The 17744-nt window shown below is 37.7% G+C and overlaps 1 protein-coding gene across 3 annotated transcripts; it reads left to right on the forward strand.

The window, feature by feature from the left end:
* Positions 1-214: 214 nt before the first annotated feature.
* On the forward strand, positions 215-14812 carry LOC123876073 (CAPA peptides). 3 transcript variants are annotated; one of them, XM_045922205.1, is made up of 6 exons: positions 215-374; positions 2988-3140; positions 8237-8311; positions 11832-11924; positions 12518-12739; positions 14235-14812. In XM_045922205.1, the coding sequence occupies exons 3-6, from the start codon at positions 8245-8247 to the stop codon at positions 14324-14326; spliced, it is 474 nt and encodes a 157-aa protein (XP_045778161.1). In that variant the 5' UTR covers positions 215-374; positions 2988-3140; positions 8237-8244; the 3' UTR covers positions 14327-14812. The 3 variants fall into 3 exon arrangements, with proteins under 3 accessions (XP_045778161.1, XP_045778162.1, XP_045778163.1); XM_045922206.1 differs by having other exon boundaries at positions 8240-8311; XM_045922207.1 differs by lacking the exons at positions 215-374; positions 2988-3140 and adding an exon at positions 4011-4031.
* The last annotated feature ends 2932 nt before the right edge of the window (positions 14813-17744 follow it).

Here is a 17744-nt window from a genome sequence, read left to right on the forward strand (position 1 = left end):
TATGTAATTAGATATTACTTGCTTTAACGGTAAAGGAAAAATTTTTGAGGAAACCTGCCTTTCTGAGAGTTTTCTATTATAATGGTGTTTGACTTTGCGCCAATCCTTCCCTTTCGCACTCCTGTAAACGTGAATTTATCCCTCTCACTCACTCGCTCGCAACTGAACGAAACTCGCGCATCGGCGCAGTCGCATGTCGCCGGTCGACCGTGTAAATCGCATTCGTGCTGCGCGCTATCGCAAATTATAACTCTACACTTTTCGACACGCAAAATCGAATAAATCAAAGTGAATTCTGTACACTAGCTGTTGCTGGGTTGGTTGGAATGAGAATCTTCAGGGAAAATTCACCCACTATTTATTCTTCACTGTAGGTACCACCGCTACTTCTTACTTCTTACTAGAGAGAACTGGTTGAGAGCTGTCGGAGAACTGTGTCGGCATCGTTTCGAGGTCCTCCACGCGGACCCTGACGGGTCCCGGGGTGACTGGTCAGGGCATTGGCCCTCTTCAGTGGTTTCTACGCCACCTGCGACTGCGGACGGGGCACGGGGTTGGACCACTGGTCGGGGTGTCAATCCGGGTTGTCAAATCCGGTGATTGCCGCACGGCAGTGCGACCAAGCCCGCGGATGGCTCGCGAGCGATCGGCTACAGCGGCGGCGTGGTATGTCCGTGTGGCTAACGCCCGCGGCTAGGCGAGGTCGAGCCGCCGGAGATGTTCCGGCGAGCGCCCGTCAGCCAGCGGCGGGGAAGCAATGGTGTCCATTCAGGTAATCAGGTCACGCGGCAGACCTAACTTGCCACCACAGGTGCTGGGCTCGCGCTCCATCCGCGCGCGCGAACCTCGAGGTGCTCAGGCGGCGAACGTGGTCGTCGAGGCTCTCCATGCGCAGGTCCCTGGAGATGACCGCGTTCCGTACGAAGCGTGGAGCTCCGGCGATGGTGCGGAGCGCTAGCGACTGCTGCGCCCGCAGCGACTTGCGGTCCGTTTCGCTTAGTAACGCGTACCAAGCTGGAGCCGCGTAAGTGAGTCGCGTGCGGACGTACGTCTTGAAGACGCACAGCCTCGTACGGAGATGCAGATGGGACGCCAGCACAGGGCGCAAGAGAGCCCGTGCGGCGCGCGTCTGTGCGACCACGTTCTTCACGTGGGATCGCATCTTGAGGCATAGATATTAGTTTCTAGAATATCTGTGCAAAATTTCATGGACTTTGGTTGCTTAATATTCAAATGAAATTGGAACTACGTTTGTATGGAGCGAGTGATGGAGAGACCCCTCAGCTTCGCAACCCGTTGGGCTATATCGGTTACTCTGCACTGGCTGTTCAAAACTTGTTGCTTGGCTTCAAAACATACTGAAGAGTGAAGACAGTCGTGTATTAGGGATTCATATCAAATCCCCTACCCTAATACTATAAGGGTAGGGGATTTGATATGAATCTGCTTTCCAACCCATGGTAGAGTGGTAGAGGGGTCATAATATTAATAAAGAACTATATATTGTGGTTATAACTAAATCATTTTTCAATTTTGACACGATCACAGCTTAAAACTAGTGAAACTATGATATTAGTGCTATAAAGTGGTCCATGCCAGAGGTGGACCGTAGCGCGTGGCTCGTGGCTCACAGTGGGTCCCACTGTGAGCCACGAGCCACTGATACATTTGATGATTTTCAGGTGGATACTGACCGTATCCACCTGAAAATAAAGACACTGGATGTAAATGTTAATATGTAAAATTATCTGTAAGTCCTGTTTATTATCATTTCAGCTCCGCAACCCGTTGGGCCATATCGGTTATTCTGCACTAGCTGTTCTTCAAAACATAGTGGAGAGTGAAGACAGTCGTGTGTTAAGGTTGGGGATTTGATATGAATCTGCTTTCCAACCCATGGTAGAGTGGTAGAGGGGTCTTAATATTAATAAAGAACTATATATTGTGGTTATAACTAAATCATTTTTCAATTTTGACACGATCACAGCTTAAAACTAGTGAAACTATGATATTAGTGCTATAAAGTGGTCCATGCCAGAGTTGGACCGTAGCGTGTGGCTCGTGGCTCACAGTGGGTCAGTGTCCACCTGAAAATAGAGACACTGGATGTAAATGAATTATCTGTAAGCGCTCCGACGTGATTCCACACCGCATCGGATATGGCTTCCCAAACTTGAAAGCACACTGAAGCCTTTTTTATATTAACAAAACAAACATAATGTGTAATAACGTATTTCTAGGCATAAGATGATGCCCGTGACTTCGTCTGTGTGGATTTAAGTAAAAAAAATGCTTTGGGAACTTTTTTTTTAATAAAAAATATCGAGCAAACGAGCAAACCTGGTGTTAAGTGATTACCGGCACCCATGAATGTTTGCAGCACCAGGGGTACCGCTGATGCGTTGCCGGCCTTTAAGGAATTTGTTGGTCCGCCCCTTGAATAACCCAATGCTGTAGTCTAGTGGGACTTCTAGAGCTAAAGACTTCTAGGTCTTCAAATACATATCCATGCAAGAAATAACGTCATACCGTTGCTCGTTGCGCCGTGATTGAAGGGCAAACCAACAAACTTTCCCATTTATAATATTAGTAGTGATTGTCAAGTTGGTAACTTCTAATTTCACCTGTTTGCCTCGTTTTACGACACAATTATTGGTTATTTGCAACGCGTATTCTTTACCGTCAAAATAGTTACTTGAAAGTGACAAACAAATTCATGGTTATTGATTTTTAAGCTTATTTCGTGATTTAACGGCATTTTATATATAGATTACGGGTGCATACCACGATTAATTTACACTGCCGATATTTCGACTCAGTTGCATGAGTCGATTGGAACTGGCAATGACAGTTCAAACTTCATCTCACGCAACACTGCAGTCTCGTCGACTCATGCGACTGAGTCGAAATATCGGCAGTTAAAAACACCAAAAATCGTGGCACCTGTTATCTACGGTATAAAATTCATGAGCAGTGTAATTTTTTAGACTAGTTGTATTAAATTGTCATGTAGAATGTCATTGTTGTCATGTAAACAGTTTGAGAAGCGCTGGAGCGCGGGCGTGACATCCTGTCACGCCCTATAAAAGCTGGCGTTCAGGACGATCGCAGCATTCAGGCAACAGGTGGTGCTCCCGAAGGTAAGTCATATTAGATGTAAGGGCCTATTTTTAACCTCCGACCCAAAAAGAGGGGTGTTATAAGTTTGACGTGTGTATCTGTGTATCTGTCTGTGGCATCGTAGCTCCTAAACAATGAACCGATTTTAATTTAGTTTTTTTTTGTTTGAAAGGTGGCTTGATCGAAAGTGTTCTTAGCTATAATCCAAGAAAATCGGTTCAGCCGTTTGAAAGTTATCAGCTCTTTTCTAGTTACTGTAACCTTCACTTGTCGGCGGTTTTATAAATTTTTAATTTATTGTTATAAGTACTGTGTGATGGTGATAACTAAAAGGGCGCACGACTTACGCGTAGTTGTTCGAAAGAAATTTAAAAATTTAAGTGGAGGTTAAACTTGTTTAATCAAGTTTAACTTCCACTTAAATTTTTTCGAACAACTTAGCGTCAGTCATATTAGGCGTAAGAGCATATATCTATCATAAGCACTGTGGAATGGTGATGTTTGTCTGTGTGATACATGACTGAATTCGTCGCGGTCTTCTTTTAACAGGGCTCTCTCCGTCACTTACTCCATACAATCGTAGTTCCAATTTCATTTGAATATTAAGCAACCAAAGTCCATGAAATGCAGACATATTCTAGAAACTAATATCTGTGCCTGTGGTGTTTTAGATTTTTCTAAAGTATGTAGTTTTAAAATTACAGGGACTAAAAGATTTGTATGTGAATTTTTAAGACCGCGTAACTTTGAAACCGAATATTTTAGCAGAAATCTGGAAGACCACAGGCATGGATATTAGTTTCCAGAATATGTCTGCAAAATTTAATGGACTTTGGTTCCTTAATATTTAAATGAAATTGGAACTACGTTTGTATGCAGCGAGTGACAGAGAGACCCTTCTTAATTTAGTGGTACCAAAATATTTTATGTACATATAGAATTATATAAAATAATGTTTCTCAAAGCTTTGATAGTATTAGGCTAGCCTCAAACCTAAAACAATATTAATAACAAATAATCATATTTATTCATTAATAAATAATTAACTGTAAATAAATTAACGTTTATTTTTAAAGAATATTAGCCATGTTAATTCAAAATATTTTTATTCAATGAGACTTTTACAAGTTTTTTTGAATCGTCAAAAGCATCCTGGTTCGGAATGCCTTTCCTACCGAGAAGAACCAGCCAGAAACTCGGCGGTTGCTCGTTTCAAAGATTTGATATACAATAAAAAGCCATGTATAAAAGCAATCGAAGTCTCGCGCATTGCTGGAGCGAGCTGAAGGTCAAATCCAGGCTCTTTTATCATTTACTTGTTTTATATATTTTACCATTTACTTTTTATGTCATTTATTTATTTTATCCATGCGAAAATCACGTCGATTCGTTGCTTCGTTGCGGCGTGATTGAAGGTTAAACCGACAAACTAACAAATTATCACACTTTCGCATTTATAATATGGGTAGTGATTTACCTTTCATACAAAATTAAGTAAAAAGAGTTTTCTTACGTTTTTGAATATGATGGCATAGAGCGAGTTTTTATTATTGAATTATCTACGTTGGAACTCCGTTACAACGTAGACTACGTCCCGTAGTTACTTGACTCAAACTTTTTCGATTTCGGCCCGTATAAGGATCCAAAATTTCCAAATCCAAAAGTTACTGATAATGATTGTATTTTTATCTTTAACGTTTATTTTACTTTCTTTAATGTTTCGTATATATTATATTTTTCTTCAAAAAAAGTTCATAATTCAAAACACTTTTTATTCCACTCTTTCGGAGCGCAGGAGTCGCGAACTTAATATGATTTCTAGTTTGCCTATCGTGTAATTTGTCGATATTTTGTAGCCAAAGTATGTTTTGTCATACAACTAGGTCAACGGGAAGTACCCTATAGGTAACTTGACAGACACGACGGACGGACAGACAGACCGACAGACAGACAACAAAGTGACCCTATAAGGGTTCCGTTTTTCCTTTTGAGGTGCGGAACCCTAAAAATTATTGTAAATTACTATTAATTAGTGTAGTATTATTGTAAATACATTTAATTTCATTGAAGTACCGCCCTAATGCATTGAAATGATATGCGTGGACGACAGAGACCCGACTAAGTAACGTTTTATTATTTGTAACAATTTTCATCTTGGCACTCGGCACTTGTTAATTTAGCGAGTGATCCTGTCCCCGGGGCTGGACAGAGATTACCAGCCTCAGGATGGAGTTGTAGATTTGTAGAGATGCAGACGTCTCATTGCTAACATTTATTGCTAACATTTAGTTTCAAGTACTGTAACAACCCTAGACGTACACCAAAGTGATATAAAACTATATAAAAATAGTATTAAATTTTTTGCTTCAATTTTATCAAAATCAGGTCAGTGAATACTTGTAGAGATGTACTTACACATACGAACATAAAATTAATTCCTTTAGACGTTTCAATCTTAATGTGGGCCGTGATCGTCAAGTGGTTAGGACCCTACAGTACGTTAGCATTACGCTCACTGCCTCTATCAGCGCAAAAATGGCGATAAACAAATTACTTCAAAAACAGGTCGGCACTAGCAAGCGTACTTGTATTACTTTGTGGTCAGTGAGGTCCAGCGCCTATTTACTGAATGACAAAAAGCAAAATATCAGTCAGTTCGAGTCTGTTGTACATATGTGAAACGAACCGATTTGAAATGAATAGGCAACTTCTAGGCAAGCGCGCTCCATCTTAGGCTGCATCATCACTTGCTAGCAGGTCTGATTGCAGTCAAACGCTAGTCTATATACTTAAAAAAAAACTGACATTGCCCACTCTATGGCATATGGAAATGGCACCTCACTGGCCAGCGGTCTCCGTATCAAAGCCCCGTTCTCTTAGCTATTCATTACGCAAACAACGTTCATCTTTAATCATAATCACATTCCTTTCTTTACTTTTGCTCCCACATTAAATTAAATTGACATTAGACAGATATTTTACTTTTGCCCCCACATTAAATACCCACAGATACACAGATACCCAGATACACAGATACACACGTCAAACTTATAACACCCCTCTTTTTGGGTCGAGGGTTAAAAAGAACTTATTCTACTGACTCAATTAAAGTTAAATATTGTGCTTTCTACTTACAACACTGGAAATAATAATTTCTTATCTAATAATCGAATCTAGGCAGCTTTACTCGTATTTATATGCAAAGTTTAATAGTGTAAGGTTATTTTTAAAAATTGATTTGAGTTGTCAAAAATAATATAAAATTATTAATTTATCTAATGCAGGTAGTTTGATAAAATCGATATTTCGCTCATTCGATGTCATACAATCTGTTGCTAGGCGGCCAACAAGATTGAACTTGCATAAATACGGGTGTTTCGAAGGTTTTAGTTCAGTCTCCTTCTGAGATTCGGAGCGATATCGCATATTTTCGGTTTTTGTTTTGTGAACTGGATAATTAGATGTTGTGATAGCAATCACGCTCTAATTAAATTATTTATTTTGGCATTAGTTTGTTTAGATTAAAACTCTCGGATAACCTTGCACATTAAACTTGTGTTTTTTTTGTGTTGGTTTTGGAGAGGACATTCCAATAATTCGATAAAAATATTTAAATAATACCTGCTTTTCTGAGTGACGCCAATAATTCAGAAGCGGGACGTGTCTCACGTTGCCTTAATTTTGCTTTGGTATCTTTTTTTAAACAACCCACATTTGATTAAAATTTTAATTGATTTTGATTTGGTGATTAAATTTTTTAGTTTTTTTTTTAAGAATTTAGTCTTTTGTGAAGTGGAAAGTAATTTGCAATAAGTGGTTCAGATTTTGTATACATCGAATGAGAAGTTAGTCGTTTGGATTTATTGTTGACTGGATATTAAACCTGAGAGTTCGGCAGTTCAAGGGTAGGTTTTAATGATTTGACGGAGGGCAGGATAGCCCATGATTTGGATTTGACTTAGGGCAAGGAAGCCCGCGACTGACATGACATGATTAATTAGAAACACGAGGACGTGTTAAATTCAGGACGGCCGAACTGTAAGGTTATTTTTAAAAATTGATTTGAGTTGTCAAAAATAATATAAAATTATTAATTTATCTAATGCAGGTAGTTTGATAAAATCGATATTTCGCTCATTCGATGTCATACAATCTGTTGCTAGGCGGCCAACAAGATTGAACTTGCATAAATACGGGTGTTTCGAAGGTTTTAGTTCAGTCTCCTTCTGAGATTCGGAGCGATATCGCATATTTTCGGTTTTTGTTTTGTGAACTGGATAATTAGATGTTGTGATAGCAATCACGCTCTAATTAAATTATTTATTTTGGCATTAGTTTGTTTAGATTAAAACTCTCGGATAACCTTGCACATTAAACTTGTGTTTTTTTTGTGTTGGTTTTGGAGAGGACATTCCAATAATTCGATAAAAATATTTAAATAATACCTGCTTTTCTGAGTGACGCCAATAATAGGTACACGGATTTGAAATATCAGATAGGTAGGTAAGACACCTACTTATCTAATATTACTATATTAGGCTAGGTAAATAAACTCGGAACTGATTATTATGTTACACTTAGCTCCTCCCCATCCCGTCACCCTTAATCTAGGGTATTGAGTTTTTGTTACTCCTTCACGCAAAAACTACTGGACGAATTGGGCTGAAATTTAGAATGGAGATAGATTATACCCTGGATTAGCACATAGGTTACTTTTTATCCCAAAAAATCAAAGAGTTCCCACGGGAATTTTAAAAAACCTACATCCACGCGAACGAAGTCGCGGGCATCAGCTAGTCATACTATAAGAGTAAGGGAATAGAGAGTGTGCCTGTATTTGTGCACACACGTCCTGTAAACTACAACATTTGCCTCGGAGATGGCTAATCTCTATGGAAATAGGCCGCTGTGACCGAAATTCAGTTGGTAGGACATTATCATTCTTTATAGAATGAAGCAGAAAGGCCGGCGCATCGCGATCGGCCTAGGTAATCCTCTTAACAAGAATGCCGAGAGCTTTTCAGAAGTTAAACTTTCGACTTCTGCTTAACAAATTGGTCTATCCTGGAGTGGCTGAATTAGCAGTCCGAAGTAATGAATTATTTTTGTTTACTAGCAGGAACCATGCAGTCCACAACGCGGTACGCCCTGTCAATAATCCTGTTGTCATCAGTCGTCTCGAGCTCATACCGTAAGTTCAATTTGCCTATTTCCCTCCTACTTAGTTGCTTTTTTTACACGACTGCGTAAAAAAGGGAAATATTTTCGCTAATTAGCGATAAGGCCGCCTTTTGTATCTTCCCTCTGTCTGTGTTTTGTGTTCTTTAATGTAATCAATCCTTCTTGTGGTTGTGCAAATAAAGTGTATTTATTATTATTATTATATTTTCAAGTTTCATGTATATGTGTGAGTTTCTTTATTCCACTATAACTTCTAAATTTCCACTTCCATCTTATACTGCATTATCACTTACCACTATGTGAGATTGCAGTCAAGGGCTAACTCGTGTTTGAATTTTAAAAAAATGCCTCAACAAAAGATGTATTGGGTACTATAATTAGAATCCTTATATCATCTCTAGTTACATTGGTTATATTTTTTTAGTTCAATGTTGCGTCAGTATGACGTCATTTCCAAATATGATTTTTTAAATTTTTAGTTTGTTTATCGGCAGGGTGGTTGTGCTTTACTTTTAACCCCCGACCCAATAAGAGGGGTGTTATAAGTTTGACGTGTGTATCTGTGTATCTGTCTGTGGCATCGTAGCTCCTAAACTAAGGAACCGATTTTAATTTAGTTTTTTTTTGTGTGAAAGGTGGCTTGAACGAGAGTGTTCTTAACTATCTATAGCTAAGAAAATCGGTTCAGCCGTTCGAAAGTTATCAGCTCTTTTCTAGTAACTGTAACCTTCACTTGTCGGGGGTGTTATAAATTTTTAATTTACACTTGTTTAAATTATGATTTTATTATCCTTAACAAGTGGCTAGCTTTAAGTGGCGACAGTTTTGTTTTTATTAATTTTATTTAAAAGCTAAGCGTGTCTTTGTATAATATATATGAAATTAATTTAATCCGGCGGCATCTTAATTTGTTCTATGTATTTTTGAGGTAACGGTAAGATGGTTTAACTTAATTAAAAAATACTTGTAGTTTCAGGATTTAGTTTCTAGAGCGTGTTTACATTTAATGATTCAAATGAGAATGAGACTACGTTTGTATGGAGAGATTGACGTAGAGTCCTCTATTTATATTAAAGGGGAAAACGATTAATATATAATCATTCTCAACTATTTTGACTATTCGAATATTGTCTTCAAAGGATCACATAAAATGTGCGAAGCTTGTATGAAAACGTGGTCGCTAAATGAATAAAGTTGGGAAATTAATAATTGATTAACACGTTACTAAGAGACTTAGTTTATTAGAATAGTTCAAATGTAACTTTCACATGTTCAATGGACCTGTCGTGTGTAAGATTTAATAAAATTACTATTATTAGATAGACTAGAGGATGCCCGCGACTTCACCCGCGTGGATTTCGGTTTTTTTAATCCCATAGGAACTCTTTGATTTTCCGGGATAAAAAGTAGCCTATGTCCTTCCCCGGGATGTATCCCAAGTTTGTACCAAATTTCATTAAAATCGGTTCAGCGGTTGGGTTGTGAAAACGTAGCAGACAGACAGACAGACAGACAGACGGACAGACAGACACACTTTCGCATTTATAATATTAGTATAGATATACGACTTAATCTGCGCTGAATATTATTTTTTAGCCCCAATAGACCATAATGCCTAAGGAACAAAATTATTATCAGATGTTAGTGATAATAACCGAGACCAATGGTATAACGTGCTCTCATAGGCACGGGAGAAATGAATAGGCCAAAGGATCTCCAAAGTCGGTCACCCATCCAGTTACCAACTTGGGTTAGGATTGCTAAAGAATCAAAATCGATTAATATGCGATACGTCAATCTATACTGGCCCATATAGCCAAATCCCACTGGTATCTACTATCAAAATACCTAAAAAATATTTCAAATAAAATAGTTCAACAAATGCTTATTAAGATGGACTCACGTCAACGCGTCGACTTTGCAGGATTGAAAGTGAAAAGTTACGAAAATAAAAAAGTTAAGTGGAAATAAAAGTAACGACAAACTTACATTGGTGTCAATCGATATGGATGGGGTGTCGTAAGAAGTTTTAAACTTTATCAAACATTCTTTTTTTTTCTCTCTCTCGTCTGGCTTTACAAAGATTAGCCAATGTCGAGTTTGTAGTTATTTATTTACAAGTTAGGGAAACTATATAAGTATGGACTTCGTCTGTGCCGGCGCTCGCTGACACACGCGCGGCGCCCCTTTCGAGCGCTTCCCAGTCAGTTCCACCACCAAAAAACACCAGTGAAACACAAAAACCGGCAACTTTTAACAAAAAAAAAAAACACTCCAAAAAGACACAACACGCGCGCTAGTAACGGCCAACACAGACGAAGTCCAAACATTCTTAGATTTTATTTTTAGTTTTGTTTATCTTGGGGTTTTGTAGGGGTGGCTCTTTCAAAATCAATGGTTTTTACTATACGTAAATTACACATTGCAAAAAGTGTTACGGAGGACTGAAAAAATCTCATGAAATGCGACATATAAATATTCCGAGCTCCAAAGAAAATATACTGAAAAAATACCATCGTAGCCACTCTGCTACGCTGAATATGCGTAGCAGAGGCTACGAAATGATATGAGACGAAGGATTGATGTAGTTTAATTTTTATAAAATACTAGCTTTTACCCACACTGTGTCTGCGGTAGGTACATATGTAAATTATAGTATATGCTACTTCTGGATAAAGTAGCTTTCTATTGGTAAAAAAAAAAATTATTAATATCGGTTTAGTAGTTTCAGGGCTTATCGATTACAAACAAAAAATCTTTCCTCCTTATGATGTTAATATTAACCCTTTCTTCCTTAATCGAATTTTGAGATTACGACCGAGTCTTCAAAAGTTCAAAACCTAGGATCATAAGGATTTCAAGTAGCTCTCATTCAACGGTGGTAAGTGATAAGTTACGTCATGGAAGTAAACTAGGAATACAAATAAAGAAAGATCGCTGTTTACATGACTTTCATGACGAACGATGCAGATGATTTGTGATTACAAGACGTTGGTGACTAGTGAGCACGTCCATTCGTCTGCATAATATAGTCCTTATTCATAGCATTCTAAGCAAGTTTGTATTTTATTTCAAGCTTACAAACCTCATCCATACTTAATATACTTCATATACTTAATTACTTAATCCATAACATTATAAATGCGAAAGTGTGTCTGTCTGTCTGTCTGTCTGTCTGTCTGTCGCTACGCTTTCACGGCTCAACCGCTGAACCGATTTTAATGAAAATTTGTACAGACTTAGGATACATTCCGGGGAATGACATAGGCTACTTTTTATCCCGGAAAAACAAACAGTTCCCACGGGATTTCCAAAAACCCATCCGCTTAACCGATTTGTATGAAATTTGGTACCGAGGTAGGTTGCGTACCTGTAATTGACTTAGGCAACTTTTTATCCCGGAAAATCAAACAGTTCCCACGGGATCTTAAAAACCTAAATCCACGCGGACGAAGTCGCGGGCATCCTCTAGTTATGTAATAATATTAGTGTAGATTCTATTATTTGTATAAAATAACTTTTTATAACAGACAGCAGCGCCAAACTGCGTCGTGACGGAGTTCTGAACCTTTACCCGTTTCCGAGGGTGGGCCGCGCCGGCAGCCGCACTTGGCAGATTAACGGTATGTTTTAAGGACTATTTTACTAACCCCGACCCAAAAAGAGGGGTGTTATAAATTTGACGTGTGTATCTGTGTATCTGTCTGTGGCATCGTAGCTCCTAAACTAACGAACAGATTTTAATTAGTTTTTTTTGTTTGAATGGTGGCTTAATCGAGAGTGTTCTTAGCTATAATCCAAGAAAATCGGTTCTGCCGTTTGAAAGTTATCAGCTCTTTTCTAGTTACTGTAACCTTCACTTGTCGGGGGTGTTATAAATTTTTAATTTACACTTCTTATATGAAGATAAACTTATATCATTTCAAGTTACTTGTAATCTTTGTACTTAACATACCTTGCTCGAAGGTACTAAAGGTAGTTTTTGAGTTATCGCCAAAAAAACGATAAGTTTTCAAAAACAAATGTTAACCAAAAATTTTAGTAAGTTATAGTTGCGTAGCAAACTTTTTTAGAATTATCAGTTTTTCTAAATTTTTAATTTTTGGCGTATTCTCGCAAACTACTTGGATTTAGCCGCTTTTTAGAAAGAAGATGTAAGAAAGAATAGCATCTTTTATAATGTCTCATAGATAATAGCGCTTTTCCTTGTCTACAGATCCTACAGCAAACAAACGACAGCTCTACGCTTTTCCACGCGTCGGTCGAAGCGAACAAAGTCATCCAGACTACCAAATGTCACCGCAACTTGAAGAATTGCTCTTCGGAAGACGGAACCCTTTTGTGAAGAGACAGACCTTTGAGCAGATGGAGGGCAAGGATACTTCGGGAATGTGGTTTGGGCCGAGACTGGGCAGATCTTTTAGGAGTGAAGATGATGGTAAGAAATCTGTCTCCACAGTACTTACTTCTTCTTCTCTTGATTGGTGGTTTTTTGTAGTGCCAACCCAGCACAATGCACTTCGCCAGTGTCAAATAGCTTGAGGGAGGGATCACAATTTTGGTGGTTAACTGAATTTATGGTATCACTAGATGATGCCCGCAGCTTCGCCCGCGTGGATTGGTCAGATCGTCTGCAGCATCAGGATTGAGGAGTTGGAATCCAAATTTTTTATGGAACAATGTCGCAAAGTTCTTCTATCGATTAAAAAAAACTACGCAAATCGGTTCAGAAATCTCGGAGATATCAGTGCATAGGTAGAAAAACACAACTGCTTCATTTTTAAAGTCAGTTAAAAAAGTAGCCTATGTTTACTCCCTGGTTAATACTTGTCTGTGAAAGTCCCGTCAAAATAGGTTCAGCCATTTCGATGATTAGCCTGTTCAAACAGACAGTCACTTCAATTTTGTTTATTACTACTTAATAGTATTTGTGTTTTTTAACACAAATGTTTCCACCCAGAGATGCGAGTACCAAACTAGATTTAAGTTTAAAATATCTATGATATACCTGTAAGTGATTGTAAAATCAATTACAGTTTCCTGTTTTCCATTCCCCGCGTTGAACTGAGCCCCTGAGCTGCTTTTAATCAAATTATAACTACACTTCCGGCTTAAAAGCGCGCGTAGGCACCCCCAGCATAAAAGCGCACAAATACCTGCGGTAAATTGTTTCATCGAGTTAGCTATAAATACGGCGCACTTAGCTCTAACAATTTTCTGTTTCCAAGATTAGAAACTACCTGTTAAGTAAACGTATAGAGTACAGGATGTTATTTTAAGAGTGATTAGAGAGGCGAAAATTTAAACTTCTACTTAATTAAGTAATGCGCCATACAATAAAATAATCGAGAAAATGTAGCAATGTTCCTCTATCTAAATAGCTGCCTAACTTTTGCTCAACTGAAACTTCCGAAAATCCATGAAAAACCTCAAGTTTCTAGATATAACGCTTTGAACTGTATGTACCTGTGTGGATAGCCAGTTAGTTTCAACCACCATTATCATCTCGAGCCATTACCCACCAGGCACCACCCACTACCGAACACGGATCTCTTCTGAATGAGAAGCGTTTAGAGTTAGACCATAGTTTACCACACTGACCAAGTGTAGTTTGGCAGACTTCACATCTTTGAGAACATTATGAGAACCCTTGAATAGGAGCCGAACTACCAAATATATTAAACTAGCTGATGCCCGCTACTTCGTCTGCGTGGATTTTGATTTATATTAAACCCTGTGCGAACTTTTTGATTTCCCAGGATAAAAAGTAGCCTATGTCCGTCCTCGGAATGTAATCTTTCTATGTACCAAATTATATTAAAATTAGTTAAACTGTTGGGCTGTGAAAAGCTAGCAGACAGACAGACAGACACACTTTCGCATTTATATAGTATGGGAATAGATTACTATACATATATCATTTTATTTTACAGATACTTCTGAAGCTGACGTCGTTAAGAGTGAACCGGAGCAATTGGAAAACACGAATATGGATCGCGAAAAACGACAAACGAAACACACGTAATTAGATACAACGTCACCCCCTTTCCCTTCCATCCGACTGAAAAACTACCTTCCATGTTCACAGCTTTATATGTACCTACTTACGTACCTACCCATCTATGACGTATCTGCTCTATGCCTTTCAATTTTGACTCAAAAATTACAATAACTTAATTAAATTTTTATCTATTGCGTAGTAACCATATTAAATTATCTTTATGAACCTACCAATGTTCAATTCATATTTAAATATGCATAAAGATTTTACAGCGACCCTTTGACATAAATACCTATTTATCTAATTAAGTCTGTTCTTACACATACAGCGGAATTTACATTAAAAAATTAGTGGCACGTAATTAGTTTCACGACAATCAATTGCACGTGTAAACTGTAAACGTGCAATTGATAATGAAAATGTAAATTCCGCTTAAAAGTTACACGTAATTTATGTTCAACAGTTACACTCGCCCTAACTATAAAAATTCGAATAAAAGTCAATTTTGTAGATATTTTTAAAATTTTGTCTCCTATCAAGGTAGCCATACGGCATATAGGTACCAAATCATTGATCAGGGTACAGCTACCTCGTTTTACCTGAACAGTTTAACAGGGCTCTCTCCGTCACTTACTTCATACAATCGTAGATATTAGTTTCTAGAATATGCCTGCAAAATTTCATGGACTTTGGTTGCTTAATATTCAAATGAAATTGGAACTACATTTGTATGGAGCGAGTGACGGAGAGACCCCTCTTAAAGTTTTGGTCAAACACAGCTAAATCCCGCTCGGGATTGATTTCGGGATTGAACTTCTGTTCAAATCGACGCATATTGTACCTAGTCATTTGCATTTCGCAGTATTTATTCCCATCCCACATCCCGTTTTTCTCGTTTGACTGAATCTTTACTGAATAAATAAACTTGTGAAACCTTGTTTGTACGTGTGACTACCTTGTCTAATGAATTTTACCGCCAAAGTATCTAATTAAGGGATCTAAGAATTTGTAGATAACTAATTAATATTAATTAATTATTTTAGTGTTCGAAAAAAATGCTGGAATTATTTCTGAGGCTGGGTGGATTTTACTTGAAAATCCACGGGATAGTTCAAGCATTTTTGAAATAGTAATAGTATTATGTCACATTAAAATTTAATAAATGTTATTGTACTTAATTGATATTTTAAAATAAAAGTATGCAACTGCACTAATTTTTGTTTTATTGACTAGAGTCTATACTATGCTAATCACTAGTCATCGCTATCTATATAATATAAATGCGAAAGCGTGTCTGTTCATTAGTTTGTCCTTCAATCACGTCACAAACAACGGATCAACGTGGTTTTTTGTATGGTTATGGTTTAAGACCTGGAGAGTAACATAAATTACTTTTTATCCCGGAAAATCAAAGAGTTCTCGCGAAAGTGGCGCGCTCCATCTTAGGCTACATCATCTCCTGTTGGATGTGATTGCATTCAAGTGCAATCCTATATAAAAAAGAGTTCCATAGGGTTTTTACAAAACTAAATCCATGCGAATGTTTCGCTGGCATCAGACAGTTATATAATATAAACATATAGCCATGTGTCGGGTGGAATTTCCCATCCTCATCCTCTGTTTAAACTCCCTTAGAGTTGATTCACATTAGTAGTAAATCCAAGCAAAGTTTTAGAATTTTACCGAAACAAGACTTAGTTATTTATATCTCACGTACATACCTACCTAAAACACTGATTAATTATTATTATTATTAGAGCAATAAGGCTGCCTTTGCATACAATTGTATTATAGTTCCTTTGTTTTGTCTTGGTTATTTCATGGTTTGTGTGCAATAAAGTTTTCTATCTAACACACAAGTTTCTATCACTATAAAAAAAGTTGTAGAGATTACTTACGTAAAATTTTTGAATTTCGCTTCGATTCTTTACATTTAACATGTATTTAATCTAAATGTGTAACTCTGTGGGCGGTACATAAATAAATAAATAAATAAATAAATAAATTCGCTGCCAATATGAATTGACCCTGGGATACATTTTCAAAAATCCTATCATAGTGCTCACCTACGTCATACAAGGAACTCCTGCGCAAAATTTCATGCTTTTAGACCCACCAGTTCAAACTGTGCCGTCGGTTAGTCAGTTAGTGAGAGTAGCATCTATTACTAGATTTATCTGTCTATTAGGCATATTCAACCTCTGTAGAAGAAACAATAATTCGGGTTCGATTTTCGGTCCGTGTGCTGTAACTTAACATATTACTTAGTACTTATATTTTTTTTTACCGATAAAGCATCTTTATTTACAAAACAACATAATACTAAGAAATAAAATTACTTTGAGTGGGTTTTCAATTTTTTTTTATCCTACTTTTTTTACGAACTGTTAGATGATGCTCGACTTCGTCTGCGTGGATTTAGATTTTTAATCCCGTGGGTAGGTTCCGACTATTTGATTTTCTGGGATAATAAGTAGTCTGTCACAATCAGGTATTTAATTAATATCCACGCAGAAACGCAAAAATCACGTACTTCCTAGTCTCAAAGAAAATTCCGTATTAGCTCTGCAGTTCATTTATAAGTAGATACTTACCTACTTATTTACCTATGCGATTTTATATCGGTTCGTGTTTTAGAACTGTCTTTGTATGATGCTAGTGTAAGCGCATGCATTTTCTATCAGAAAGACAAACTACATTCATCCATAATTCCATGCTAGTATTTTGATGCGAAAGTGTGTATATTTGATGTGAAATATTATACAATCGAAGATTATGTAAATGATAAAAGAGCGTGGATTTGACCTGCAGCTCGCTGCAGCAATGCGCGGGACTTTAATTACTTTTATACATGGCATAATATTGTAGATATATCAAATATTTGAAAAGAGCAACCGCCGAGCTTCTTGCTGGTTCTTTTCCGTAGGAAAGGCATTCCGAAGTAGTGGTAGATGCTTTTAACGATTCAAAAGTACTTGTAAAAGTCTAATTTAGTCTAGTTTAGTTACCACCCTACAGGCAAAGCCGTGCCGCCAAGCGATTTGACGTTCCGGTACGATGCCGTGTAGAAACCATCGATGTATATGGATAGGCCCTTCGAAGATAAAAAACGCGCTCAAAAAGTCAATGACGATGACGTAAGATTCAAGCGTATTTCTGCGGACGGAATTGTATGGGAAAGGCTAATCCATATACATCGATGGTAGAAACCAAAAGAGTACCTATGGATTTAATGAAAACTGCCATACCCCTTCCAGGTAAGCCTTTTTCCATCTTAGACTGCATCATCACGGACCACCAGGTGAGATTGCAGCCAAGAGCTAACTTGTATCCGAATAAAAAAAATTACTCCTCTATAAGTCTACACCTATGATGCAAAGGGAGAGAAGTTTATGATATCAGGAATCAACAGGATCGATTGATTTTCATCACTAAGTTCTGG

The sequence above is a fragment of the Maniola jurtina genome, chromosome 21, assembly GCF_905333055.1.
Source record: "Maniola jurtina chromosome 21, ilManJurt1.1, whole genome shotgun sequence".
NCBI lineage: Eukaryota > Metazoa > Arthropoda > Insecta > Lepidoptera > Nymphalidae > Maniola > Maniola jurtina.